Source organism: Polyodon spathula, chromosome 4, assembly GCF_017654505.1.
Source record: "Polyodon spathula isolate WHYD16114869_AA chromosome 4, ASM1765450v1, whole genome shotgun sequence".
Lineage (NCBI taxonomy): Eukaryota > Metazoa > Chordata > Actinopteri > Acipenseriformes > Polyodontidae > Polyodon > Polyodon spathula.
In genome coordinates, this window is record NC_054537.1 from 37,765,239 (window position 1) to 37,790,359 (window position 25,121).

General features: G+C 36.4%; 1 protein-coding gene across 2 annotated transcripts in view; it reads left to right on the top strand.

Annotated features, from left to right (window-relative positions):
- The window catches only part of LOC121314511 (adenylate cyclase type 1-like), a 109,480-nt gene that overhangs the window by 12,913 nt on the left and 71,446 nt on the right, over positions 1–25,121 (top strand). For both annotated transcript variants that reach the window (XM_041247873.1, XM_041247870.1), the window contains exon 4: positions 12,087–12,198. In XM_041247873.1, the coding sequence (XP_041103807.1) occupies positions 12,087–12,198 (112 nt within the window). The remainder of the gene's footprint in view (positions 1–12,086; positions 12,199–25,121) is intronic.

Genomic DNA, 25,121 nt, shown 5'->3' on the forward strand with positions numbered 1-25,121 from the left:
GCAAACGAGGTGTCTTTTGAGGGAATGCTTTGCAGTTCAACCTTAGATGAATTTCAAATTATGGGCTTTCCTGCATAAATGTGCAAAGGTGGGGTGGAGTTAGTGTAAATAAGGGCTCTCAAATATTATAATGAGATGTACTAAAGCTGCCGGCAATTGTGACACTTACAATTGCATCAGTTTGTTAAAAACTTTTGAAACATGTTTTAAACAGTCGAAAGGCAGTATGAAAAATACTGTCCCCTAACCATGGCAGGTGTGATTGCATCCACATAATTCTTGAGCTGCTGTCTGATTTAAAGATGACCTGGAGCCTGTCACTCAGGGAAGCCTGTTATCCCTGCAGTGGTGAAACTATTGTCTACCCTGCATTATCTTTCTTCTGGGTCCTTTCAGGGGACTGTGGCAGCTGTTGCTGGCACTTAATGCATTTTGTGCTTAATACATCCAAATACTTATTTTTCCCCAAAAGCAGGATGTACTTACAAGCATTACTATGACATTTCTGGATTCCCCAATGTGTTGGGAGCAATAGACTGTACACATGCCCCCCCAGCTCATTCTAAGCATAGGAAACACAACTATTCTATTAAAATGCAGGTGGTTTGTAGTGGTGCACAGTTTAGCACTGCACCACTGACTAATTTAATAAAAACTGACAGTAAACATTTGGCTTATAGGCTACTCATGATAATGTGGTATGTGGTACAGCTGAGTCACAGCTCAGGTGGTATTGGGTGGGACAAAGACTCAAACACAGTTAAATTATGCTCTTCTAATTAAAAACTAAACAAAAGTAACATGGACAAAACACTTACAAAAACACATTTGACAAAACAAAATGCGGCACAAGGGCCAAAACAAAAGGTTTTACAAAAACTTACAAACGTAGACAAACAGACAGAACAGCACGGAACCTGGAACACCGACCTCCAACTCTATCACCAACATCAATTCTAATCATTGTAACTAACACCTGTGAACACCTATTTTATACACCTGTGGCCAGGGGTGTAGTGCTGCGGGGTTGTCAGGGAGTGCCGACCTCTCACTTCTTGGGTAGGGAGAGCACCGTTTCCGTACTTCACATGTAGAATATTTAACAATTTTGTGTTTTGCTCTTATTAATATAAATGTATATGTGTGCATATACTTCCATGCTACAGGGAAGCTCTTGGGTTTTAATTTTCACTTTGGCAATGTTTGATCTAGTATCATATTGAAAGTGAACGCACAGACTTATTGTGACATACAGACAAGAATCATTTACTTTCAAAAACTTTTTTTGTGAATACATTATGTTATTGTCTTTGTAATTTCATTTCTGCACAGCAAGTGTAGTTATTGTATTACACAGAAGCAATTCAATAACATCAAATTCTGAGATTCTCAATTCACAAAAAACTATTTTATTGCTGATTACTGCTGCAAATCTAGTCCATTTTCTACCTAAGACACTGCATCTTTTCTCTCTGTCTTGCTCTATCTCTATGTTATCCCTCCAGTGTCCAATCTGCAAACCAGGCCCTTCCTGCAAGAAAACATTACATATCCCAATATTTCTGTTTATTAAATGGTTACTTCGTAGAATCTATTTTTTTTTTCAAAATATTTCATTTCTTACCATTTAATGTGAAATGGTATTTGTTCTGTATATTTCTTTTCTATTGTAGTTTCTGCTTGGATCATTAGTGTGCTGTGATTAATAGATACTAGGATATTATTTTTTTCAGCCACTTTCTTCTATTAAGCAATACATTTTAGATTATGCGGTGGAAATCCTAAAGGTGATGAAATGTGTTCAATATCCTATCTTTTGACCGTGTGCAATAAATGAAGCCCACTGCATCACTCAGAAGCCCCACCTTTTCACAGTTTTGTTTAGAAGCTTCCCTATCTCACAAACAATTTCCTTCTGAAGTAGTTATTAAGTATGGTAAATAGTAGTCCTGCTAAGGAAACCATTTAAGTTCCTCTGAATAGTTGTATTTCAAAATTCCAAGTTTAACATGCTGTAATCTGACAGGTTTCACTTAACACTAGAAGCACCGCAATGGTCATTTTGGCGGTTTTTGGTTTTAAAATGTAATTTTCTAGAGCCGTGTAACACATATGGGGCTGCCCGTTCATTTCTGTCCATATGTATTAAATATTCTCACAAAGCATGAAACGCGTGAGTGCAGAAATAAAGGAGATATTACATTATACCTAAAAGCCACACAGAAAACAATTGTATTTTGATTAAACAAAACTGTATTCTACTTAATTATTTTTATTTACCAGTCTGCAATGTGTTTAGCTGTATCAGATTAGTCTCTACTCTCTGCCTGAGTGAATGACTGACAGTCTGTTGTTTTCAATCAGCCTTTTGAAGGCTGGCACGTGCTTGCCAGCTGCGCTGCTTTGGTCAGTCGATTAGCATTGGGACTAGTAAAAATAAATACCAGAGACTGTGGAGTTTTACTACACAACAAAATATGAAGTTGATGTTTTGGATCAGATGGATCCTGATGGTGGTTTGATCAGGTGTTTTACAATGTATTGAACCTAGCAGCCATCAACTCCTGGGTACTTTACAAAGAATGCACAGAGAAGAATTTACCAAGGATAGAATATATTTGACAGCTAGCACAGGAACTTTGCAAGAAGCATTTGGAACAGAGGGAGTCTGCCAAGCGAGTACCCACAGCTGAAGCTGGCAACCCCGTTGAGAGCTGCAAGAGACGGCAATGCCAGGTTGGCAAGTGCAATAATAAATAAAACTTTGGACAGCTGTGCCCTGTGCAGAAAGGCGGTGTGGAGAAGCACATTATCTGTGTTGATTGTGAACAGTCTTAGACTCAAGGTAAAGGAATACCCTTTTGTCGAAAAAAAGAAAAATACTTTTTTATAACTTCTTGTGCTGTGTGCTTCTGTAAAATGTTTTTTTTTTCTAAATTTATTTATCTACGTTGTTCATTTGCTTTTGCTCATCTGATAATAAACCGATTGCTGTTGAAAAGTAAAAAAATGTATTGCTATCGTTTCACTTTTATAAATATGTACAGCATGTTGTAAACTAATGTCTATTCAGATGTTTATTTATTTACATTTTCTTGTTTTGATTTGTAAAATAAATGTTCATATTGTAACAGCCGGCTTGCCAACCAGGCTCGCTCGGGTTCTTTTCCCTTCAAAGCCACGACCAACACACAAGATTCGAAAGAAATAGAGCTGATGTGCACTTTTAAATTACAAAAATAAACAAAAACAAAACCAACACCTAGCTCTTTCGGAGCAGGTGCCTGACTAGCTTGCAGGATGGCTATGCCATTTACCTGCAACATAAACACAAACAATATTTATCTGCCTGCTCGTAAACAGAGCGCACCTTCTGCTTCCTTCTACTCAGCAGCCCCGAGCAGACTCACCTTTTAATCCCTGCATGTGGACTAATTTACAATAACTACCAGGTGCGGGTGATAATTAAACAATAAAATAACAAACAAAACATGTTTTTGGCAGGGAGGATATTACCCCCTTCCCTGCTGTGTTACAATATATAATATAATATGCTTCGGTTGTTCAAATGTTTGTGGTGTACTCAATAATAAAAAAATGAATAAATAAATAAAAAAAACGAGTTACGTCCGACTGTTTCTCCTTACGTTATACTATTTACAGTGTTTTGAATACTGCTGTCAGAAAGACTGCTGTGGGGCTTCTAGGTATATCTGGTCCTTCTAGTGTTAAAACGGAACCAATCAAGGATCATGAGAAACCGTCTTCTGACAATCTGAGTTAGATAACTACATATTTTACAAAGGCTAATTTGACATTGTATTCCTTTTCTGATCAAATGAAATGTTATCACTTCTTTACTTCCGAAAGAAATACTATATAACCTTCTTTAATACAAGCATGAGAATTAGCCTATGTAAAATGTGCAGAAAAGTTTTCATATTTTTTCTATAGCTAAATATAAAATAATCTCTCTGAGCTATAAATTGTAGCTGTTCCCAAATTGCAGTAGCCTGCCTGGAGTATCACTGCTCTGTTCTACCGCTGGTCTGATCTGCAGTTCCAACAGTGGAGACTCTAACTGGGATTACTGCCCCCATGAAAAATTCCTTTAACACTGTCAAACCCTCTCCGGACAGAGCAGCATGCAGCTGTGTTAAAAACATACCAAAAACCTCACTGATTTTACTCCCAAGTGCTCAGGTAGGAGTTCAGATTTTTTCCAAGCTAGTGTTTCCATATCTATCAGGTAGGTTAAATTTTGGAGTCATTTAGACAATAAAATACATATATAAAAATTAAAATGCACCTAAAGGACAACTTAATGATCAGCCAACGCCAGCTCTGCAGCTTACCTCGCACCTGTTGTAATACTCCCTCCAATTCTCTTTAACCACTCCTCCCCACCTAAAAACACTCTCAGATACTCTAAATTAGCACCAGTTCCACTGGAAGGTCTGGAGGTTGGTTCCCCCCCCAATCTCCCATTAGTAATGCATTACTCTTCATCCATTTCATTTTAGCCGATGAAACTCTCTCAAACCTCTCCTGACAATCAATTAAAACCTGCATATCAAAGCTGTGGAATAGACACCTGTGGAATAGACAGTCCAGTTAGTAAAGTTAGTAGTTTATGAATGAGGGGCTCAATAGATAGAGAATATAACATTCCCGATAGGAAGCAGCCCTGACAGGTTCCTCTTTGAATAGGTAATGGAGAACTTAATACACCATTTAGCTTCAGTACACTAAAAACATTATAATAAAGTAGTTCACTTTTATTTAACAAACCTCAAAACTGAACACCCTAAAAACTTTAACAAGGTATTCATGATGTACCCTGTCAAAAGCTTTCTCTTGATCCAGGGAATAAAACCTGCATTAAAACCAAAAAATCTGGAAGCAGCTAAAATAATAACTAAATTTGTTTTAATCAAAATGGACCTGTCAGGTACACAGTATGCTTGCTCTGGCTGCCCAATAGAACAGTAACCAAAGATTTTGCCAAAGCCTTGGACAAAATTTTATAGTCCAAATAGCGGAGGCTAACAGGGCACCAGTTAATATATATTTTTTTGGTATCAGCTCACAGGCATTCTCCCAGATACTCTTTGAAAAACAGATCTCCTCTGATCTATGGCCACACAGTCGATGGCCAGAGCTTTATCAGTGTTTAGTTCACTTAGAGCCTCTAAAAAATGCTTATTTAAATTTTTTGTCAAATTACAGATGCTTTTGTATTATTGCCCATATAGTACATTAGTTGTGTCTTAAAAATTTGATTCCCATCCACTTCCAGAGATGGAAAGTGCTACATTATTTAACAGAACGGTGAAGCAACTCACCAAAACCAGTAACATCAAATTGTTCAGCAACTTATGTCTGATTCAGGTTTTTTTCAAGAGCTCGAACAATTTCTAACTTTTTGTAGCAAGAGAAACAGCAGCACATTTCGCTGTTTGTTTACCAAACAGTACTGTATCCATTGTGAATGAATCACTATCAGTGCCAAGAATGTGTTCTTTTAAGCGAAGTTCCTGTCCCTTTAGCCGGAGCATTTACAATAGAAAAAATCAGTTTCACCACAAGGGGTGATTTTCTTAGGTGAAGTGTTCTCTGAGGAAGTGACTAATGTATCATTGATTGGTACTCAGAAATTGTGTAGACAAGGTAGGAAATGTCATCATACAATGAACACATTTTAACAGGTTCCTTTCTGTTGTAAGTGGTACCTTTCGTCTTAAAACATGTTAAAAAGGATATTTGGAAATAAAGCTATTTGAGAAACTTAAAGGAATCAACCTCACCTCCAGCCCTGACCTTTGCCTCTTTTGCTGAAGGAAAAAACATGTTTTTTATCAAGGTGTTGTTTTCCTTCCATTAAACTAATAGCAGTGATTAAGTAAAATACAGTACTTCTAAAATATCACATAGCTATCACGCGTATGCAATCGATAGCATTAATCTTAAATACGAGTACTCCATTGTCTATTTTCATCTTAAACTTTGCAGGATAAAATATACTACTTCTATAATACATCTAACACAAAAATAAAAATAAGGGGTCACCAAATTAAATAGAGATATATCCTGCCTCTAAAAGAGCTTATTTAGGTATTTTTTTAAATTAAATGAGGACTTTTTTTATTGTTTTAAACTATTTCTTTATAAACCAAATATCAATTTAAATACATTTTTAAAAATGTAATGGGCACCTGGAACTATTATGTCATTATTGCTAAAAATGGCATAAAATGTATACTTAAAAAAATGTTCTGAAACTTTTAAAATATTTTTACAACAAGTTTCACAAATTATTTTGTATTATTCACCAACATACGTTTCTTAGAGAGTGCCTGTGTTGAAAGTGAATATAGACTTATTTTAATAGAAAATATTTTTCCAAATACTTGTCACATTTTACAGCCCCTCTTATTGTTGTGATGGGCTGTTTTGATGCACAAAGTGTTCAAACCACAACAAACTTCAGTGCACTCCATTGGAAACATAGCACAGTGATGTGACATGACAGCGTTGATTTCTGCAATTGTCGCCTATAGCTACACACAAATCAAAGTCGTTTCCACGCAGATACAGTGCTCACCCTATATAATGCTGTAGTGGGGAGCCATAGTTATAAGACCGTGCTATTTGTGTTCCACCTTAGGAGTATAAAAGGGCTACTGTAATGGCATTATGGAGCAAATGGGAGCCACAACCCTATTGTGTTATAAGCGATTCCGCACTATAACGAGGCGCATTATAACGGATGAGCACAGTATACAAATATCCTGGATGAAGCAAATAATATCAACACAATAAAATGGTACCTGTATGAGCAGTTAAAATTAGACTACCTTCATCTAACCTCTTCAGGCAGTGACATTGACCATTCAGACGAGGATAGACGAAAGTTCGCTTTAGCAATTCTCTGTGATTGGCTGCAAGAATGAATCTTGACTCTTCAGTAATTCTCCAGATTTGCATGTTGCTTTACAGCTACTTTTTAATGCTACTGGCCGTTCAACCAAGTGTCATTGTACTGTAATAAGTTACATATTATATTAAAAACGTTTGAGTTTGAACAGCCAATCAGCTTCCTGATCTAGCTGGCTTCTATTTTGCATAGATGCTCACTGGAATAGTGAAGTGCTTAACTGTGATTTATATTTTAAAATCAATCCGCCCAAAAAAATCCCGGCTTTTTCCCTTAGCATTCTAATCTACAACTAATCTGTTAACCTGAAAAGCTACTTAAAACATACTTTCTGATGCTGGTCTAGAGACAAGGGAAATCATGTCTGTGACAGGACATTCACAGACACGATTGGTCCACAATTCTGTCATCGGCTGGATTCAAACAACACCCTCCCTCAAAAATAGCCAGTCAAACCCCAGCCCTGTTTCAGTTCTTTCAGCACGAGCCAATCCACTCCCTGCCTGCTTGAATGACGCCCCGCCTCCAACAACAAGTTTCGAGTCAGACTCAATACTGCACGGACTATTCAACAGTTGTACATGTCCAGATAAATTATAATAAGAAAGAGTAAGACCCCAATAAATAAATATGTTATTAATAACAATAATAATTATAATAATAATAATAATAATAATAATAATAATAATAATAATAATAATAATAATAATAATAAAGTTTTTTTTTCTACATGTATGTCATTTTTCTATTCTAATTCTGTTAGGGACTATTTTCCTCAGCAGAATGTTAACTGGCAGAATATCAGAAGTTCAAGGTAAATATAGGTTTTAAAGTTTTTTTTAAAGAGAAAATAAAGAAAGAAATAATTTTCTAATAGTGATAGAGCCCTCTCGGTGCGGGCTCTACCGTGTGGTAGATGACCTTGACTTTCGTTAGCGCCCTCGTCTTCGGCTTGGGAGTTATAACTCCAGTCGCGGTCATCTACCACACGGTAGAGCCTGCATTGACTGGCTCTATCATTTAAGTAACACAGCAGCCTGCATGAAAATACAATAAAATACAATATTCTTTTACCAGCGATGCGATGCTCGTGGAAAAAAACGGGAAGAAATGAGTGTCCCAAAAAAAAAAAAGAATTCTGGAGACACTGGATCCAGTCTTCCCAAAGTGGGACTGTCCTATCCAAAACGGGACATTTGGTGACTTTATCAATGACCCAAAATCTTATCTGGAACACTGATTGCAACAGAGCAAAAAAAAATTCTACATTTTCTCTGATTTCTAACCAAAATTCGTAAAACCTTATGTATCGTCCAACATTTTAGGAATATCTAGGCTGTTTATATTACTTCCTTGGTAAAGGTTAACACTAACCACAGTCAGTACTTGCTGCCTTCCTGAAATAACTTTAATAAATATTATCTAGAAATCAATTAATTGCACCACTATTATATTATAACAAATATTAAGAATATGAACACTATAACATTGCTTGCTTGGGTATGCTTTTGATTGATCAATGTTCTCCTACTGTACTGCAAAGAGTAAATACAATTTGAACATTGGGTACAACACATTTTTCTGTTGTAATTAAGACTTTAAAAAAGTGACAACAATTTATTTTAAGATTATTTTTATGTGATTTATGAATGCATTTTAAAAATTGCTTCAATGCTGTAAAACTGTAGCCATTTTTTAAAATTCATTTATTTGAACTAGAAACCATCTAACATTAAATAACATTATATAACATTAAAACACTGTTGCAATAGTGCTAATTAATCCTAACTAAATTAGTGTTAACATACAGACTACCATTTGTGTGAAAATGTATCAACTGAGATCAGATGGAAGCAGAATAAGTTGAAAAGTGTAAAACGTGTGGGTGTTTTCCAAGAAGTACTTACAGTTTCTCCTTTCACACTCATCATGGCTATATTGCAAAGCCAGCTTAAACACTGAATTATTATAATGCTGTTAATTGATTCATTAAAAATGCAAAAAAGATATTTTATTTTCAACCCACATATCACTGAGGTAAATGGTATTGTATCTGTGTAAGTCAGTGTAACCAGGTCCCTTTTCAAATGTTAAGGGTGTTAAATAGATTACACATGAGGTGCACATACCATCATGTGTAACCTATTCCACCCTTAAAATTTGAAAAGGGTGCAGAAAATTAAATCTGGGAAAACAAAAAGATAAACAGAAACACAATTCCTCAAACAAATCAAGAGGCAGAAGCAATGACCTGTTGTACAACCCCCCCCACCACAGAGCTCAAGGCATTGGACACTTATTAACAGCAGATGATAAGGATCACAGACAATAGAGCAACGCCAAGATCAAGACTCTCTTCTACAAACAGGCTACACAACAGAGCCCCAGAGCAGGTATAACATATTATATCTAATGTTATACCACCATTAATACTGTTCACAAATGAGAACCAATTGAGACCTGTATCACAAACTTTTGTAGAAATACTAGACTTACCTCACACGACAGATAATATTGTAATGAAAATGGCACATAAGCTTTTATTGAATATCAATTACACTAAGTCAGTCTTATTTACAACATGCAAGAGAGAAAATGAAACATTCTTTGTTAAGGGGCTGTGTAACAAGAGTGTTCTGTTAGTATGTGGGTATCCGCTGACTGACAAGAGAGACAGAGGTTGACGTTGAAACCCGCTCAGGCGTCCAGGTTTTATTAATTAATAGGCAGTTGCAGTGGGTGGTGGCAGCCACTAGGGTACCAACAATGCCACTCCCACTTAATATGAGGTCCCGCTCCAGGAACCTTGTCTCTGTCCCCTAAATTAACTCTGGTGGGATTAAAATCCCCTAAATGAATCCTTGTTCTAAGCATTCGGATCCTGGTTTACACACACTGGTATGTACACTTAGTTCTGAGGATTTCCAGCCAATTCACTTGAGAACATAAGAACATAAGAACATAAGAAAGTTTACAAACGAGAGGAGGCCATTCAGCCCATCTTGCTCGTTTGGTTGTTAGTAGCTTATTGATCCCAGAATCTCATCAAGCAGCTTCTTGAAGGATCCCTGGGTGTCAGCTTCAACAACATTACTGGGGAGTTGATTCCAGACCCTCACAATTCTCTGTGTAAAAAAGTGCCTCCTATTTTCTGTTCTGAATGCCCCTTTGTCTAATCTCCATTTGTGACCCCTGGTCCTTGTTTCTTTTTTCAGGCTGAAAAAGTCCCTTGGGTCGACACTGTCAATACCTTTTAGAATTTTGAATGCTTGAATTAGGTCGCCACGTAGTCTTCTTTGTTCAAGACTGAACAGATTCAATTCTTTTAGCCTGTCTGCATATGACATGCCTTTTAAGCCCGGAATAATTCTGGTCGCTCTTCTTTGCACTCTTTCTAGAGCAGCAATATCTTTTTTATAGCGAGGTGACCAGAACTGCACACAATATTCAAGATGAGGTCTTACTAGTGCATTGTACAGTTTTAACATTACTTCCCTGGATTTAAATTCAACACTTTTCACAATGTATCCGAGCATCTTGTTAGCCTTTTTTATAGCTTCCCCACATTGTCTAGATGAAGACATTTCTGAGTCAACAAAAACTCCTAGGTCTTTTTCATAGATTCCTTCTCCGATTTCAGTATCTCCCATATGATATTTATAATGTACATTTTTATTTCCTGCATGCAGTACCTTACACTTTTCTCTATTAAATGTCATTTGCCATGTGTCTGCCCAGTTCTGAATCTTGTCTAGATCATTTTGAATGACCTTTGCTGCTACAACAGTGTTTGCCACTCCTCCTACTTTTGTGTCGTCTGCAAATTTAACAAGTTTGCTTACTATACCAGAATCTAAATCATTAATGTAGATTAGGAATAGCAGAGGACCTAATACTGATCCCTGTGGTACACCACTGGTTACCACACTCCATTTTGAGGTTTCTCCTCTAATCAGTACTTTCTGTTTTCTACATGTTAACCACTCCCTAATCCATGTACATGTGTTTCCTTGAATCCCAACTGCGTTCAGTTTGAGAATTAATCTTTTGTGTGGGACTTTGTCAAAAGCTTTCTGGAAATCTAAATAAACCATGTCATATGCTTTGCAATTATCCATTATCGATGTTGCATCCTCAAAAAAATCAAGCAAGTTAGTTAGACACGATCTCCCTTTCCTAAAACCATGTTGACTGTCTCCCAGGACCCTGTTACCTTATAGGTAATTTTCCATTTTGGATCTTATTATAGTTTCCATAAGTTTGCATATAATAGAAGTCAGGCTTACTGGTCTGTAGTTACCTGGTTCAGTTTTGTTTCCCTTTTTGTGGATCGGTATTATGTTTGCAATTTTCCAGTCTGTCGGTACCACCCCTGTGTCAAGAGACTGCTGCATGATCTTGGTTAGCGGTTTGTAAATTACTTCTTTCATTTCTTTGAGTACTACTGGGAGGATCTCATCCGGCCCAGGGGATTTGTTTATTTTAAGAGCTCCTAGTCCCTTTAACACTTCTGCCTCAGTTATGCTAAAGTTATTTAAAACTGGATAGGAACTGGATGACATGTGGGGCATGAGAACATAAGAACATAAGAAAGTTTACAAATGAGAGGAGGCCAATCGGCCCATCTTGCTCGTTTGGTTGTTAGTAGCTTATTGATCCCAGAATCTCATCAAGCAGCTTCTTGAAGGATCCCAGGGTGTCAGCTTCAACAACATTACTGGGGAGTTGATTCCAGACCCTCACGATTCTCTGTGTAAAAAAGTGCCTCCTATTTTCTGTTCTGTATGCCCCTTTGTCTAATCTCCATTTGTGACCCCTAGTCCTTGTTTCTTTTTTCAGCTTGATGTTCTCTGCACACAAGGCATCAGAGCTTTATAGTGTCTGTTAGAAATCAAACTCATGTTTAATAATACTGTGACAACCCCTGGGCTAGGTTACACCAGCTATGTGTAAGTTCAGTCAGATAACGTGAAGGCACAGGACCAGAAGAAACAAGGCAAACAAGCGAGACAAACAAAAGTCCTGCCGACCTGAACTGACACAATACTATAGCCTTTCAATGTTTTATATGTGGTATTTGATATTGCAAAACAAAAATGTACATTATTTTCATGAGAACTTACCTTTATTCTCTTTTTTATTTTTGCAGCATCTTGTTTGCAGATATTGTGGGCTTCACAAGCCTGGCCTCTCAGTGTACGGCCCAGGAACTGGTGAAGCTTTTAAATGAACTCTTTGGAAAGTTTGATGAGTTAGCCACTGTAAGTACACATTGTTATTTTTTAACAGCTTGGTTAATTCCTAGGGTGGTGTGTTGCTTAAATGTGTATTTTGTTGTTGTAGCAATTATATATACTGCATATGAAATATAATTGTAGGACTGCGCTGACCATCCAGTACGAACAAATATCAGTAATACACAGGTAATTGTGCTGTTACTCATTATTCAGAGAAGAACCAATATGTAAAAAAAAAAAGGATTGAATCAGTTCAAGGCAATTGAGAGTCAACAAACTTCTTTTATTTTTCTTATTACTTCAAAAAGAGCATGATGTCTACGTTTGCTGTATTTTATGATAATTTTGGATGGCCCCTTTCAGTTTCGGAGAGCTGCAGTCACCTAAATTTCTACATACATCCACTTGAAAAAGGGATTTCTTAAGGATATACTTTCCAAAAACTCACATTAAAACAGACGTTTACAGTTAACATTAGGGTTATTTAGATTTTTAGACATTTGCCAAAGTTATTCATCGTGTCCATGTGCACAGGTCCTTAAAAACTAATTTTGTTTTCATTTGACAAAGAAAAAAAGTAACTGGCTACTTTTAGTTTTGGTATTTCACTCATTTTGTGGGGGTTAGTGAGAGTTATAGTATTACTAATTCTGTCTTTGTCTTGGCAAGGGGTACAAAAAATAGAAGCTAATTTATTGTTACCGTGTGCGTTCAATGGATTTTGTTGAAAGCAAATACCTCGCTGTCTTTAGTTGGTTTTGTTGTTAGATGTGTAGTCAGCATCTCGTAAACACTTTAGCAAGTTATTTTTTGCACACTAAGAAACTACTGTTTCATTATAGATTCTGTTGAAAAGAAAAGCCATTGTATAGTATGGAAGATGACAGGTCCTTTTATTTTAACAAAGGTAAAATAGAAGTAAAGTAACTTGTGATGTTTCGAGTTTTATTTTTTTAAATAAGGCATTTTTGTGGTGGTATTTTTTTTCATTTTACTTATTTATTTATTTGATATCCGTGTATTATTACACTTCTTCAGTTGTTAAAATAAATCCTGACAGTTCCACAATTTCCGTTTGCTATGTCACCACTCATGCGCTCTCATGATTTATTTGTCAGCAGAAATGTATTTGAACCCAAGGACATAATCTAGTAAAATTAACTTTATTCCAATATATATATTGTACCAGAGCCTTGTGGCTCAGGTTCATTTTCACCCTTTTTACACACCAGACACTGACACAGAACTGTATTTTTAATATGCACTTGCATGCACTTTTATTATTTACAATAACGAAACGAGAAAAAATCAAAATAAAAGCCTAACCCCTTCTCGCAGTACAAACTGGACCTTTCTTCTTCGTCCCTAACTACGTGCTGGATGGCTAAGCCATTTATCAGCAAGACAAAACACTTTGTCGCAAACAGAAGGTTCACACAGTACCTTTGAAATTAGACCACACAGGTCTCTTCTGTGCTGGGCTTTTACTCCATCAGCCTGGCACACATGGCTCTCCTGTAGTCCTGCAGCTCCCTCCTTGGACTACAATTTTTCTCCTTTCTCCCTGTACTATATATGTATTTATATATATATAAAAATATAATTAGGGGTGCACTGATTAAGATTTTCTTGGCCGATATCTATAGCCGATGTTTTTCTGTCCATATCGGCCGATACAGATTGGATACCAATAATAATAATAAATAGAGCAGGTAAGCTATTGTAAATTACTAGAACAAAACATAAGGATTACATTCAACCTGTTAGAAATATAAATGTTAAATTAACAGATAGTGTTTACATGTTGTATTTATGACAAAAATCAACGGGTGTTGTTTCTTGTTGCATTTACTTCAGAAAATGAATACAAAGAATAACTTAGTATTATATTGTGTGCTTTACAACAGTCACACAAAAATAACATTTTGCATTTGTACAGGAAAATATATATAATGTAACTTTTACAGTTTGCCTGTACATTTTCAAAGTTTTTTTTTAACTGCTTAAAAAATAATGCTGTTGAGCTTAAATTGCTTTGTGATCCCCCACAGCTAAGTTACATGACGTTCCACATGCAGCTTAAATAATCGGCTCCTGATCCAGCCTTGAGATTTTGGCGCTCCAAGCATGTGCAAAATGTAATATGAGTGCATACTGTCTAGCATGAGAAATCAGGATCTAAGACCTGTGTTTTGCAAATGTTGATTTTAACCCTTTGTTTAAGATAAATTAACTCTAAAACAAAACCAAATCGAAGTGGTGCAATACCTTTACATATTACAAGGCAGTCACTAAGACAATTCATTCATTTATATATATTTGTATTGATTGAAGGTTGGCCCCAGCTCTTCCATGAAAGATGAGATCTTCAATGCTTGGAAAGTAGACAGGAAATTGGTTTAACTTCTATGGAACAAAACAATAAAATAAGCATTCAACCATTAAAAATTATTATACTTGTTAGTGGGATTAAGCACCCATCAAATTCCACATGAGCAAGAAGATTAAAATAGAATAGCCTTCTTGTCTGAAAAACATTTATTTGAAGAAAATTATCCTGGGTACCAAATTTACTTCTCATTGTTGATATATATATATATATATATATATATATATATATATATATATATATATTATATATATTATATATATATATATATATATATATATATACAAAACACACCCCAGCAAACAGATCTGGCACAATAATGGAAGTAACATAGAGCCCTCTGGCAAGGTTGCAGATAGCTGACCACACACCATTTGCTGAGACAAATTGACCTTGCTGAGACAGCTAAGATCCATGATGGCCTATTTTCAAAGCCTTTCAGTCCAGTCTGTAAAGAATGAAAACCTGTTAGTTTTACAAAACTAAACCCAAACAACCCAGGATTTTAATTAAACCACTTTTTTATGTAAATATGAATTTAAATTACAAAATGGAGTAAGCAATGCTTTGAAAATTTCCCCCATGGTATTTAAAGTATCTGTAATAGTTAAACGATATTTAAGTGTCTATAGAGAATGTCATGTCAGGTTTTCTTTTTTTTCTTGTGATGTGACAGTCATTCAGATCCCAGTATCTAAGCCAATTTGTGTCTGCCCAGCTACTACAGGGAGTGGTGTGGGGGACTGTACAAGAAGTCCCCTTCAACTAATGGAGACACCATTAACTATTGTTATTTGCTCCCCTCAATATTTTTAAGGAAACCACAGTTAATTATTCAAGAACAGTGGTAGGAAAAGCCAAAAGAGGAGATGAGAGAACCTAGCGGGAAGGTGTAGAGTGAAAAAGGAGGGACCCCTGGACAGATCCGTGGGGTACACCTGTAGAGAGGGAGCCAGGCCAAGAAACCTGGAAGGAACGTTTAGATAATTAGATGGTCTAAAGGAGGGATTAGCTGTATAAATGCAGCCAGGATTGCAGCCCTATATTGAAAAATGTTCCCTACAAAATGAAGTCCTGTATTACCCCTAACACAGAACATGACTTTAGAAACAGGGGCTTAGTTTTGAAATAGGAATTAGATATTGCCTTGCCTGCTGTTTTCACAAAGTTGAAGGTCAAAATGTACAAGAGTCTGGGAAATTGTTTTATGATCTGAGATATTTGCAGAAGTGAATAAACAGGTTGAGTATGTTGTTTATTTACATTTTCATTGTTGTAATTTCTGGACTTGCATTAACTTGTTTCACAGCGTTTAATTAGATCTATTCTTATAAAGACCTGTTTAGACTGCTGCGCTTCCAAATAGCAATGAGACGGAAATAGTGTCCTCTCTATAGAGTCAGACTAATGAATTAGGTTTAGCTAATCATATTCTTAAACAGTAGTGGTGTGCGTGTGTCACAAAGGAAGGTATTGTCCACTTTAGTAGGTGAGATTTAAATCACTCTCAACAGCTTTTATTTAGCAAGCCAGTACAAATAAAACAGTATTATAGTAATGAAAAAGAAAAACATTGAACCTTTAAAAAAAAACAAAACCCTGTGGTCATAAAAATAAAGTTGAACTGTGCTCCAGATGATCACCCTTTCAGTTTACATCCCTGGACATCAAAGCTGTATTCAATATGCATCAGTTGGCTGGTTCAGAACCCTGGAGAGCAAATATAGTTGACACTTCCTTGAGATGCTTCCCCGCCACTCACTCAGCTCCCAAGTGTAAAGCACATTGGGCTGTGTCTGGCTGCCTTCTAGGTGAGAGGAGAGATTGCTATAAGTGGGAAACCTATTGCAAGCTAACTGTAATGTGGAGAAATCAATCAACTGCAAGAAGACCCCAATCCCCCTTTTTCAACAGCTTCAAATTCTACTTTATCATGCCTTAGTGTAGATAGTACCGAGATGCAATCAAATCTTTTTGCATAGTTTTCTGAGTTCTTTCTCATTTTTTGATTAATTTTATAACCACAGTTTATCGTAAAGTGCACAAATGAATTGTAATTAGTTTAATAAACACAACTGGTAGCATTTGGGTCTGTAGAATACATATGGATAACACACATTAAACAATATTGCAGTGGGGAATGCAATACAGCAATCCCTCGCCAACCGCAGCTGTTACATTCTTGAAATTTACAACGGTTGGTAAATACTAGAGCTTATGGGAAAATAGGGAGTTAGGTTCTCCACGGCTGCGGTTACACTTATCAAAGCCTCTCTAAGTTGCAATTTCCTTCACTAAACACAAATGAAAAACACAGTAACATAAAAACAATGCAAATACTATAACATAATGGGTAATGTAACACATAAAAAGTAATACAATTATAACAATAAAAAGTAATGTTTTATTTACCTCGAATCCTTAGAGTTGAAGAGTTGACTGGTGACAGTTATGCTAAGTTAACACGGAGCAACGAGACCGCATGCGCATAATACTAGTATGACTAGTACACAAGACAAAGGGAGAGATGATGCTGGTACTGGTAGGGGGAGATGAAGGCGAAATGGCAGCAAATGTTGCGTCCTATGCTTCCGTACAAAACCGCGTATACACAAATCTAAATGCAGCGGTTGGCAAACTGGTAAACAAAAGGAAAACTGTGCATACATGAATTCCGCGGTTGGCAAGGGATTACTGTACTATGATGAAAGGTAGTCCAACTAATTATGTTCTGTACTTCAGTGGGTTCTACTTGTGGCTTTTTGTCTGAATGATTATGTTTACTGTGTATAATTGACATGGCCAAGCCTTAATACTGCATTGTGTACTGCATATTTTTTAACTTGTCACAGCTTGGCATGCTGGTAGCTTGAGTTTTGTTCAGCTGAGCTCTTTCTAACTTTAATCTTGATATCTGTAGGCTTGGAACTGCTCACTAAGTAGAAATCCAATGTGAAGGTGTACAATGGTGATAAATCACACTCCATAACACTCCAGCAGAAGATGAACTGAGTATCTTAAATAAAGTAGACATACGTCTTAGCACCATTGAGACTTCATCTGACCTGCTTGACTCCACAAGTGCATGTGGTAGTTATCAAAAAACATATTGCTGTGCTTCCAAATACCTGTGAGATTGAAATAGAAGTCACACTTCTAAATTAGGTTTAGCGAATACTATCCTAAAACAACTCTACTTGTGCCTTTATATGCAGCTTATATTTCCACTTTACTGGGCCTTATTGTAGACTGTACGAGCATCTTAATAATAAATCTGTTTTTTCATAGTGTTCTGATTTATATGTCATTTTTGGATGTATATATATATATATATATATATATATTATATATATATATATATATAATATGATATATACACATATGTGGTTTGTAAGTTCAAGCCAATCTAATTTTTATCTTTCATGCATTAAAACAAATTTTGTTGCTATAAAAACAAAATGCAATTGACATCCATTATAAATCCAGTTTGAACATAAAATTGAGTCATCATGAATACTTACTTTTAGAATACATCACTATCTGTTGGGAATACATACAAACTTAACTATCAGCAATCTGAGTACACAAAAATCTAAATGCAATGGATGGAATGGTAAAACAGTCACTAAGAAATTATATATAAATGTGTGACAGGATGGCTGTGAGTAATGACGTCAGGCCAGATGCAGGAAGAAAAACAAACCAGGTACTGCAGTGCAAAAAGACGCATGGTGCGCCGTTTTTATTAGACAAAAATAAATGTTTAAACAAAAAAAACACTGCTCATAGGGCGAAAAGAAAAGGTTAAACAAAACAAATCTCGCACAGAAAACACAGGTCCATCTGGGCACGAACCTCTGTATTATTTTTAAATTTCTCTCTCGCTCCTCGCTCGCTCTCGTTCCTCCTGTGAACACCCCACCCGGAACATGGAGAGCTGCAGGCTTTTTATACCGAGGGGTTTAACTAGCTCATAATTATTCTATTACCCCTCGGCCACAATCCGCATGCATTTACTAAATAGTCTGGTTGGGAAGTCCCATCCACTATTTAGTAAACGCGTGCGGATTGTGGCCGAGGGGTAATAGAATAACTATGAGCTAGTTAAACCCCTCGGCCACAATCTGTACGCGTTTACTAAATAGTGGATGGGACTTCCCAACCAGACTACCATACAATACACAACAAAAACAAAAACACACAGCACTTCGCTGTCATATATATATATATATATATATACACACACACACACACACACACACACAAATACACAATAACACGGCGTCGTATACAATAAATAAATCATAATGAACAACTACAAAATAACACAGGGGCGGAGGGGGAGACCCCGTTCTAAAAATAGAAAAATAACACATTTACACAGCAGGGCTTTCCTATCGCCCTGCTACAAAGTATAAAACTGAATTGTGCGTTAGTGCATCTTAAAGTGCCAGGACCATGAATAGTGACTGGGTGTAAGGAATGAAGCTTATCCCTGATGCCCTTTTAGATTCCCATGTCTCTGTGACGTTGACAGTAATCTTTATATGCCAGTAATTATGTCAGTTACTGTGTCAGTGAAGTAAGCTGCCTGGACAGTACAAGATTAGCAAACCTGTATTAATTATGATATTCATTGTCTGAGAAACTTAATGAAAAAGCTAGCCTGCGGTATCTTAACCACATGGTCGTACACCAGTGTTTTACAAAATTGTAACCCTAAGATGTTACATGAATCTCAAATTAAGCCCAGGGCTTGTTGATTACATGCAGCTCTGGAGGAAAAACTTTACAATCTATACTGCATTACAGAGCCATGGTTAGCAAATTTTGATTGTCATGCCTTGACATATTTTAATATCCTTAGCAATATGGTCCTGCTCATAAATACTTAACTATAAGGCAACCATACATTAACCAATTAAATTAACCAATTAGCTAGGAAAAAGCCATTTTTGAAAATACATTTAATTCAATGAAAGTGAAGAAATATATATGTTATTGAATATGCACATCTTCAATGATCTGTTAATCAAAAAAACAAACAAACAAACAAACAAAAACAAAAAAAAAAAATCATTACTCCACACCTCGGTTTATGGCATGACCTCCCCAAATGCTTTTTACCAGGTGAAAAAAAGAGGTAATTGAATTGAACACTTAGCGTTACTGCAATTTAAATTTAAATCCACTAAGATTATGTACCGTGGTATCTGCATGTTACTGGGATCATCCATCTATGGTCTGAAACACTTTCTGTTACAGCAGCAGAATCTTATGCAGTGGCTTAAATCATGCAATCTCATTATGATGTGGAAGTTACTTGTTAGACCTTTTAAGATCAATTGTCCTAATTTATGCTGTCTTTACCATCTTTGTCTATTTGATTTTTTCATACAAAAAATAAAAGTTGAAATGTTTCTGATAGGATTACCTGTTGGTTTTGGTCACCGCATAGTTGAGTGCTACTGTAACAGAAACAGTGTGTTGTCACTTTCTAATTAACAATGTTCAATTGTGCAGTAAATTGCAAATTCTATTTTTAATGGATCAGGCTAGTGTAACGTTAATATTCATAACAGAAAACACAAATAGCACATTCTCAAGAATCCTAATACAGTAAGTAAACAACATGTCAGACCAATGATGGGTTAAAGAATAGTATAACAATTGTCTCTTGTCTATTAGCTCAGCTTCAATTAACAAATACCACCATTTTATATATATATATATATATATATATATATATATATATATATATATATATATATATATATATATAAGCAATAAGGCACAACAGGGTGTGGGATATACTCTAATATCCACACGCCCCGGGTATGTTATAAGTCACAAGGTGAAGCCGAGTGGCTTTAACCACCCGGGGTGTGTGGATATTACAGTATATCCCCCTACATGAAGTGCCTTATTGCGCTTATAAAATCGATCAACCAACATTACAAAAAACCCAGTAAAAACATGTTTTAGTTAAAAAAAAAAGTAATTTTTATTAAATATACTTTCACCTCTGCCTGACCTTTAGAAAAAATAGTCCCTAAAAACATAAAAAAATAAAACCAAAAATGCATTAGTTAAAAAACAATTTCAGATGGTGAATTGAATTCTTGGTTTGTTTATTACATTTTAAAGTAAAATATTACTGCCCATTTTATTCATGACACAGCACAAATGAGTCTGCCTTTAAAACAGGAAGCACAAATAAGACAGTCTTTAAATCACGCAGACCCTTCCTCACAAGACCTGCAATAGTATAAGGTGAGAGTGCATTTATTTATTTATTTTTTAAAATCATCCTTTTACCCAGGATAGTAACAGAGGTTATCCATACCAGATTTGTGCTACAGCTTCACAGTGTCAAGAAAGACATTGTTTGCATGGAATATCCGGTCACTTATCAAAATGACTTTGCAATTTACAGCTTGGTAACATGGAGAACCACTGGGCCAGTGTTAAGAAACAATTTAAAACCATGCAGGGCACAGCGGAAGATATGATACCATCTAACCTGGACACATTTAAAAGGTATGGCAGGAACTGTCGAGATGAATTTATAAATGTTCAGCATCAGATCACGCAGGGGGTGCATCCAATGGCAGCAAGTAGGCAGACCAAAGAACGGACAGCGGGAGCAACGGCAACAAAACATCTTTTAACCCCAAAGTCTCTTTTAAGAGGGACCCAAATCTTTTTGTGAAAAAAGTTTAAGACATATGTTTTTAAACTTTATTTTCAAAATGGGATAGGGAAACGCCGTAGTTCAGGGAGAAGTAACAGAGCGATCAGAAAGGCGAGTTTTGAATTTATTTGAATACTTTTGCTTTTTTTCACTACTTGAATTAATCATTGGTGTCTGGTTCAGATTCATTCAATATCTCATGTACACTTCAGTTTCCCAAAAGTTCAACATTTACTTAAATCTCGACGATGTTTATTGCGATAAATTTCAATATGTCTACTGTTTTTGTTTTTAAATTCTAGGTGTATGGATATCTACCAGTGATTTGCCCACTTTGGAAAAAAAGTGCCGACCCGTGGTGATATGCTGTAATATCAACACCCCCATGTGACCTGTTTTGACCAAGCGATAGAGTATTTAAAATACACATTATATATATATATATATAATATATATATATATATATATATATATAGACACACACACACACACACACACACACACACACACACACACACACACACACACACACACACAGTGGCTTGCAAAAGTATTGACCCCCCCTTGGCATTTTTCCTATTTTGTTGCCTTACAACCTGGAATTAAAATGGATTTTTATTTGGATTTCATGTAATGGACATACACAAAATAGTCCAAATTGGTGAAGTGAAATGAAAAAAATAACTTGTTTCAAAAAATTCTAAAAAATAAATAACGGAAAAGTGGTGCGTGCATAAGTATTCACCCCCTTTGCTATTAAGCCTCTAAATAAGATCTGGTGCAACCGATTACCTTCAGAAGTCACATAATTAGTTAAATAAAGTCCACCTGTGTGCAATCTAAGTGTCACATGATCTGTCACATGATCTCAGTATATATACACCTGTTCTGAAAGGCCCCAGAGTCTGCAACACCACTAAGCAAGGGGCACCACCAAGCAAGCGGCACCATGAAGACCAAGGAGCTCTCCAAACAGGTCAGGGACAAAGTTGTGGAGAAGTACAGATCAGGGTTGGGTTATAAAAAAATATCCGAAACTTTGAACATCCCACAGAGCACCATTAAAGCCTTTATTAAAAAATGGAAAGAATATGGCACCACAACAAACCTGGCAAGAGAGGGCCGCCCACCAAAACTCACGGACCAGGCAAGGAGGGCATTAATCAGAGAGGCAACAAAGAGACCAAAGATAACGCTGAAGGAGCTGCAAAGCTCCACAGTGGAGATTGGAGTATCTGTCCATTGGACCACTTTAAGCCGTACACTCCACAGAGCTGGGCTTTACGGAAGAGTGGCCAGAAAAAAAACATTGCTTAAAGAAAAAAATAAGCAAACATGTTTGGTGCTCGCCAAAAGGCATGTGGGAGACTCCCCAAACATATGGAAGAAGGTACTCTGGTCAGATGAGACTCAAATTGAGCTTTTTGGCCATCAAGGAAAACGCTATGTCTGGCGCAAACGCAACACCTAGAGAACACCATCCCCACAGTGAAGCGTGGTGGTGGCAGCATCATGCTGTGGGGATGTTTTTCATCAGCAGGGACTGGGAAACTGGTCAGAATTGAAGGAATGATGGATGGCGCTAAATACAGGGAAATTCTTGAGGGAAACCTGTTTCAGTCTTCCAGAGATTTAAGACTGGGACGGAGGTTCACCTTCCAGCAGGACAATGACCCTAAGCATACTGCTAAAGCAACACTCGAGTGGTTTAAGGGGAAACATTTAGATGTCTTTGAATGGCCTAGTCAAAGCCCAGACCTCAATCCAATTGAGAATCTGCGGTATGACTTAAAGATTGCTGTACACCAGCGGAACCCATCCAACTTGAAGGAGCTGGAGCAGTTTTGCCTTGAAGAATGGGCAAAAATCCCAGTGGCTAGATGTGCCAAGCTTATAGATACATAACCCAAGAGACTTGCAGCTGTAATTGCTGAAAAAAAAAAGGTGGCTCTACAAAGTATTGACTTTAGGGGGGTGAATACTTATGCACGCTCAAGTTTTCTGTTTTTTTGTCTTATTTCTTGTTTGTTTCACAATACAAAATATTTTGCATCTTCAAAGTGGTAGGCATATTGTGTAAATCAAATGATACAAACCCCCAAAATATCCATTTTAATTCCAGGTTGTAAGGCAACAAAATAGGAAAAATGCCAAGGGGGGTCAATACTTTCGCAAGCCACTGTATGTGTGTGTGTGTGTGTGTGTGTGTGTGTGTGTGTGTGTGTGTGTGTGTGTGTGTGTGTGTGTGTATATATATATATATATATATATATATATATATATATATATATATATATATATATATAGTGGTTTGCAGAAGTATTCACCCCCTGCAAAGTACTCCATGACACTTTCAAGTTAGACTTTACGTGTAGAATCTACACAAACTACTCCACATTGATAAACTGATAAAATGCATATAGAACAGATTAATCTCAGTTGCATAAGTATTCAACCCCTTTGCTACTGTAGCCCTAAATCAGCTCAGGTGCAAATGATTTGTTTGATAGGTCACAAAATTAGTGAAATGGTTTCAGCCTATGTGTACTCAAAGTGTTTTAATTTGTAGATCATTTTCCTCGGGTATATAAAGACTTTCAAGCTGCAACTCACATAGTGATCCAACAAAGCAACCATGAAGACCAAGGAGCTTTCGAAACAAGTCAGGGATAAAGTGATACAGAGGCACAGAGCAGGAGAAGGGTACAAGAAAATTTAAAAGGCGCTAATTATCCCTCTCAGCACAGTGAAGTCCATCATTAAGAAGTGGAAGATGCATCATACCACCCAGACCAGGAAGCTTGTCAGGATAGAGGGGGAATGGTGGTGTTAAGTACAGGCGAATCCTTGAGGAAAACCTGCTTGAGTCAGCCACTGGGAAGGAAATTCACATTTCAGCAGGACAATTACCCGAAGGCCCCCTGACTCCAGATTTACTGGATGCTTTGATAAAGAACGGATTTTCAAAATTGCCCTTAAACTGAAAGTAACTGATGCGTAAATTAGAGTAAATTTGAAAAGCGTCCAGTGAGTCAGAACATGCGTTCTGCAAGCTGGACCGATTTTAATGTGGAAAGGTAATTATGTGCTTCAGCACGAAAAATTGCGGAAACATCAAAAAGTAAATGAAGCACAAAAATGAGCACTTGCATTATACTGATTTTACTTTATATTAGACTTATTATATTGTTTATGTGCGCAGTAAATTCAAATTTAATGTATCTGTAAAATATACATTTGGTATGGGTAGTGCACGAAGAGAAATAAGAAATGCAAGTACAACATGAAGATGATCTTCAAGACATCTGGATGTGCGTTCTAAACAGTTCAAATCAAAGTGAGCCTGTGCTGCATCACAAATTTATCTGTCTAATTCAAGTAAATACTCTTTTATATGCATTTGACATGCATTTGACATTTTAGGAGCAATAACCAATTAAAGTATAATTTTAAACAGAGTTTTGGTAGTTGGGAAAAGGAGATTTAGTTTTAATTATAATAACCATTAACTCCGATACAGAAAAAGTTTCCTCTCTGCTGTCGACAATATAATGACACTTTTTAAGAGGTAGGTTAGGAGGTAAAGTCGAAAGCCCCGTAGTAGTCCAACTGAAAGCCTAATTAAAAATAATATACCGGTATATATTAATTATTTGTTCTTTTAAAAAAATATTCAATTTTAATAACGTTTTGGTTAAAATGAATGATAAGCTACATGTATTACAAAAGTAAATATCAGGACCCTGCTGAGCTTACTAACAATGTGCCTGCTCCAAGTCAACCCACATATATCAAAACATTGCTGTATATATATATATATATATATATATATATATATATATATATATATATATATATATATAT